A 6263-nucleotide genomic window follows, 5' to 3' on the forward strand; every position below is an offset into this window, starting at 1 on the left:
CTGGGCGTGGTGGTGCTTGCCTATAGTCCCAGCTCCTCGGGAGGCTGAGGCAGGAGAATCACTTGAACCCAGGAGGCAAAGATTGCAGTAAACCGAGATCCCACCACTCCACTCCAGCCTGGCAACAGAATGAGACTCCATTTTAAAATTAAAAAATAAAAAAAAAGCGTGGTGGTACACAGCTATGTTCGCAACTACCAAGTCAGTTGAGAAACGAGAATTTCCGGGCTCAGGTGGAGGTTGCGATGAGCTGAGATAGTGTCACCACTCCAGCCTGGGCAACAAATGAGACCCTGTCTCAGAAAAAAGTCTGGGTGCAGTGGCTCATGCCTGTAATCCCAGCACTTTGGGAGGCCGAGGTGGGTGGATCACCTAAGGTCAGGAGTTTGAGACCAACCAGACCAACATGGTGAAACCCTGTCTCCACTAAAAATACCAAATTAACTGGGTATGGTAGCACATGCCTGTAATCCCAAGTACTTGGGAGGCTGAGGCACAAGAATCATTTGAACCTGGGAGGCAGAGATTGCAGTGGGCTGAGATCACACAATTGCACTCCACCCTGGGTGGCAAGAGTGAAACTCTGTCTCAAAAACAAACAAAATCAGAAATAACTCCATTAATTGCATTAGATGCCCTTTCAAACCTAAAGTAAATATAACTAGAAAGTGAATTAGACTAGCAGCCAGCTCGTAAGCTTTCTTTAACAGCAAGTAAAAAGCATTAAGCCATTTATAAGACAAAATATCAGTTGCCACTAGAATAAATATTTCATGATGTGATTTGATGGAATAGTTGTAAACTACCTAATTGAATTATGACCAATGATATCAAACATGAATTAATATTTTGCCTACTTTGTAAGAGGCACTGCCCAAGAGCTTACAAATGTTAACATACAGTACCTCTTCCCCATGAAGTAGATAATATTGTTAATCCCATTTTTAAAGATAAGGAAAATGAGGCATAGAGGTCAAGTTGCATGCCTAAGACACACCAAGTAAGAGACTGAGCTGGCATTTGAACCTTTAAGAAAGCAAATAAAAGTTTGGTTATCTGGAAAACATTCCTGATTCATCTGAAAGTGTCGGCATTAGTAACCTGTACTATTTTAGCTGTTTGTTGGATGAAGTTTACCTTTCCTAAAGATGAATGTTAAGATCATCCATAAAGAATCTGTTACTTTTAAGAGGGCTAAGCACAGTGGCTCATGCCTGTAATCCCAGCACTTTGGGAGGCCGAGGCAGGCAGATCACTTGAGGTCAGGAGTTCGAGACCAGCCTGGCCAACATGAGGAAACCCTGTCTCTACTAAAAATACAAAAATTAGCCAGGTATGGTGGTGTGCCCCTGAAATCCCTGCTACTGGGGAGGCCAAGGCAGGAGAATTGCTTGCACCTGGGAGGCGGAAGTTGCAGTGAGCCGAGGTCGTGCCATTGCACTCCAGCCTGGGCAACAGAGCAAGACTCTATCTCAAAAAAAAAAAAAAGGAAAAAAAAAGAAAAGAATCTCTTACTTATAAATTGTGGGAGGGAACAAAAGCTCTTTTTAATGGATTGCTTTGCTTTCATGGGGCTCTCCTTCAAGAGCAAGCTTCAGGATGGAAGGGTGGAATCACTTCAGTACCGTACTCTGCAGTACTACAGTATATCTGAATTTAAGGTATCCCAACAGAGGCTAAGGCCCGTATCTCCTCATACACATACTTAGAAAGGAAAGTCTTTGGCGGGTTTATGATGCCTGAAAGCTTCCCAATATCGATATTTCAAATTGTCCCTTTGTTTGTTACTCCAGGAGGTTTTTACACGCTGAGGCAATGCATCATAGTAAGATGGCTGAGAGGTATGCCTTTGTTTTGTTTTTGGACCTCAGGTGCATAGACTTGGTTTAATCATAATCTTTGTGTCACTCATCATTGGTCCATGCATGGCTCTCTTTTATTTATTTTAGTTATTTAGTTTTTTAAAATAAAGTTAATAAGCAGCCATGAACCTACCAGACAAAAGCTAGAACCTTGAAAATAACATACTTTAATCATATTACCCCTATCCCCTCCAGCGTATCCCCTTGCCTTCTTTCACCTGAGGTAACCATCATCCCTGTTTTCTTTTGTATATATTTTTTGTTGCCATCTGTATGTACTCATAAAAGGTTATATTTTAAAATTTTAGTTAATTTTATAAAAGTGTCATGCTGTTTGTAATATTTTGGGAATGACTTTTTAAACTAATACTGCTAAGATTCAACCATATTGTTGCATCTGCCTTTATTTTATAACATGAGTAATTGTGAAAGAGGAGATATGATAGAAGAACTTGCTTGAACAGGCAGGCCATCATCAAAGCTTAAGCATAGGAAAGTGGACATATGGATATGGAAATTCCTTTAAAAAATGCCAGGTGTATCCCCCTTCAAGAATCTTCATGTACCTCCTAGAGGTAAACAGATCTGGGTTGAGGACTATAGGTATATATCACCAGGTGAGGTTGCTTAAGGGAATTTGTAGATATTCTGGGCAAGTTTATTCACCTTTCTAAGCCTCAAGTTTCTCATCTTTAAAACAGATACAATAGTAACGTTCCATTAAACAATTAGGGTAAGAAGAAAGCATTTATAAGTCAAATATTTGTATCTTTAAGCAAAAGTTATTTTCTAGTGTTACCAGTTGTATGAAGTTACTTTAAGATAGAATTGACAAAGAATTGTGGGCAATTTTGGTAGTTGTTCTTCACAACTCTGTAGCCACTCTATCCTTGGATTACCCATTTTGAAACTCATCTATAGCATCAGTTTAATTCTAGAGCATTTGGATAGATAAGCAAATAAGTTAGTAAAAAGTAAAAAGTTTTTACTATAAAGTTCTTCACAAATATTATGTTCTAGCCGTACTCATTTTTTTTTTTTTTTCTTCTGAGACAGGATCTGGCTTTGTCACCCACGCCAGAGTACAGTGGCATGATCTTGGCTCTCTGCAGCCTCTGCCTCCTGGACTCAAGCCATCCTCCCACCTCAGCCTCCTGAGTAGCTGGGACTACAGACATATGTCACCACGCATGGCTAATTTTTTCGTAGAGACAGGGTTTCGCCATGTTGTGTAGGCTGGTGAACTCCTGAGCTCAAGTGATCAGCCCACCTCAGTCTCCCAAAGTGCTGGGATTACAGGTGTGAGCAGCTGCACGTGGCCCTTTACTACTTGTTTTTTTTTTTTTTTTTAAATCCCATATCTAGTTTCTACAAGTGGCATATTTTTCTTTTTTGTGTGACAGAGTCTGGCTCTGTTGTCTAGGCTGGAGTGTAGTTGCATGCTCTCAGCTCACTGCAACTTCCACCACCCAGGCTCAAGCTGTCCTCCCAGCTCAGCCTCCCAGGTAGCTGGGACTGCAGGTGCACACCACCATGCATAGTTTTTGTGTTTTTGGCAAAAACAGCGTTTCACCATGTTGCTCAGGTTGGTCTTGAACTCCTGGGCTCAAACAGTCCTCCCACGTTGGCCTCCCTAAATGCCGACATTACAGGCGTGAGCCACTGTGCCTGGCTGGAAATGGGCATATTTTTCTGCCTTCTTTTTCATTTTGTTTTTCAAGGTATGATGCACTATCATAAGAATTGACTTTGAAAGGTTGCAACAATAGTAATAGTAGCCTTTTTTTTTTTTTTTCGAGACACAGTTTCACTCTTGTTGCCCAGGCTGGAGTGCAGTCACACAATCTCTGCTCACTGCAACCTCCACCTCCTGGGTTCAAGGGGTTCTCCTTCCTCAGACTCCTGAGTAGCTGGGATTACAGGTGCCTGTCACCACAGCCGGCTAATTTTTGTATTTTTAGTAGAAATAGGTTTTTGCCATATTGGCCAGGCTGGTCTTGAACTCCTGACTTCAGATGATCCACCTGCCTTGGCCTCTCAAAGTGCTGGAATTACAGGCATGCGCCACCATACCCAGCCATAGTAGCCTATTTTCATGAATATATATTTTTCATTCATAATTTTGATAAATGATTTTTCATTGATTATTCAGAAGCCAAAGAAAAATAGTTTTATCTGTAAAGACAAAGCAAGCCCTGAAGGAAGTGGGGCAATAAGGATGGTTTTTATTGGAGGAGTTTTACAGAGCCATTTTATGATGTCTTCAACAACTATTTGGGGTGGGAGCATGGCTTGGCGCTACATAGTAACTTAAGCATTTTTTGTTAAGAAATGCCATTTACAATATAGTTCCTTTTTTTTTTTTTTTCTCAGCCTTCCTTTATGGCAAGATTGTCATGAGTTATGGAGTAAAAAGCGAAGACGACAGAAACAGATGGGCATGACTGATGATGTTTCCACAATTAAAGCCCCCAGAAAGGACTTGTCTCTGGGCTTGGATGACAGCAGAACCAACACACCCCAGGGTGTGCTGCCATCTTCACAACTGAAATCTCAGGGCAACTCAAATGTGGCACCTGGTCAGTAATGCTTCCATGGGTTGGTTTCCTTCACACTGTTTTGTGGTTAATGCTGATCATATTGCTCCAGTGTTGAAGCATCTTGTGGCTAATGATAAAAATTAATGTTTATTCACTGAACTAGAGATTTCTTTGTACCAGTACAGAAGTTTCATTGCTGTTGACGCCACAATTTTAAGTAACCTTAAAGTAATTTATAAAGAAGCATCAAATTACCTGATTGGCAAGTCCTCAGATTTCTGTATTTCCTTTTTGCTCTTAGTGCAGGAGTCAGGTCTTTTACAAACACTACTCTCATCGAGGCCCAGCATTCAATGTCTACAGATGCTTAAGGAGTAGGAAGAAAGTTGTAAGAAGACAGCCAAAAACCATAATGGGAGCTCTTTCATACCATTTATAATGTCCTGATGTCACTCCTAATGTTTTAATTTCTCCGATTATAGTAAAGAATCTAAAAGATTGGAATCCGGCATTTGCGCCCAAAATAACTTACAATATGAGAAGGGAAGGTCAGGCATGGTGGCTTACACGCCTGTAATCCCAGCTCTTTGGGAGGACAAGTTGGGCAGACCACTTGCACTCATGAGTTTGAGACCAGCCCGGACAACATCGTGAAACTCNTACACGCCTGTAATCCCAGCTCTTTGGGAGGACAAGTTGGGCAGACCACTTGCACTCATGAGTTTGAGACCAGCCCGGACAACATCGTGAAACTCCTCTACCAAAAATACAAAAATTAGCCAGGCATGGTGGCATGCACCTGTAATCCCAGCTACTTGGGAAGCTCAGGCACAAGAATTGCTTGAACTCAGGAGGCAGAGGTTGCAGTGAGCCAAGATTATGACACTACACTCCAGCCTGGGTGACAGAGCGAGACTGTCTCAAAACAAACCAACAAAGGATGGTATCTTGTATCTAGTTATTTTAGGAAAACTTAAATTTCATCCTCTGACTCAATCTGTCATAGAGTAAGCTTTTTGATACAGTCTGCCTCTTTAATGTTGTCAAGAGTGTTAAAATCATTTAATTCATTTAACAACTTTTTTAAAAGGACATCCACTTCCTCATTTTGCCTAAAGCATCCAGAAACATTCATCTTTAAGTTCTAACAGAGATTGATATAAAATAATGAGACAGAGAGAGAGAGAGAGAGAGAGAGAGAGAGAGAAAGAATGTGTGGTGGCTTATTAAACTTGAAAAAATAGACTAGCAGTTCTTAAGAGATGAGTAAATGTTGATTGATCAGTTAGTTGATTAAAACAGATATGTGGATCAGACTGAACTTTTGGTGGTTAAAGATAAACAGGTTAACTGAGAAAGCTTTAAAAAGATTACCATTAATGCTTGCCCATGTAGTCTACAAGCTACTACTTGACTTTGGTTTGACTGCATACTTCAAGTACTCATTCTGTAAATGCCAAAAGCGATTGTTATTTGTTGTCCAAAAGTATTCTTTCTTGAAATAGTGAGTTCCCCTTATACATGAAAATTTTTGTCCTGCTAACAAAAGGATGTGAGATGGCAGTAACAGAAATTTTGGATGGTGGTTCGTTTTCCCAGCCAATGGTTGTCATATTTAGCAAGACTCTCAGGTCTTTATTTCTTGTTCACTTCATGGAACTGATGTCTTAAACCCTGCTAAACCTGGTACAACAAAAGGGTTGTTTGTTTACTCATTTTAGCTGGTAAAAAATGAATTGCCCTTTCTGGGCTCATTTTGTTGTTAATTTGCTCTAACTTACTTTACAACCCTATTTTAATGGTGGAGAGTTTTCCTTTTTTTAAAATTTAATTTAATTTAATTTTTTTTTTTTTTTTTTTT

The 6263-nt window shown here is 40.2% G+C and overlaps 1 protein-coding gene across 4 annotated transcripts in view; it reads left to right on the plus strand.

The window, feature by feature from the left end:
- The window catches only part of CDK13 (cyclin dependent kinase 13), a 127748-nt gene that overhangs the window by 114019 nt on the left and 7466 nt on the right, over positions 1 to 6263 (plus strand). For 2 of the 4 annotated variants that reach the window (XM_037730524.1, XM_037730525.1), the window contains exons 12-13: positions 1794 to 1841; positions 4236 to 4441. In XM_037730524.1, the coding sequence (XP_037586452.1) occupies positions 1794 to 1841; positions 4236 to 4441 (254 nt within the window). The remainder of the gene's footprint in view (positions 1 to 1793; positions 1842 to 4235; positions 4442 to 6263) is intronic. The other 2 variants (XM_017506149.2, XM_017506147.2) reach the window with 1 other exon arrangement.

Source organism: Cebus imitator, unplaced genomic scaffold, assembly GCF_001604975.1.
Source record: "Cebus imitator isolate Cc_AM_T3 unplaced genomic scaffold, Cebus_imitator-1.0 Scaffold349, whole genome shotgun sequence".
NCBI lineage: Eukaryota > Metazoa > Chordata > Mammalia > Primates > Cebidae > Cebus > Cebus imitator.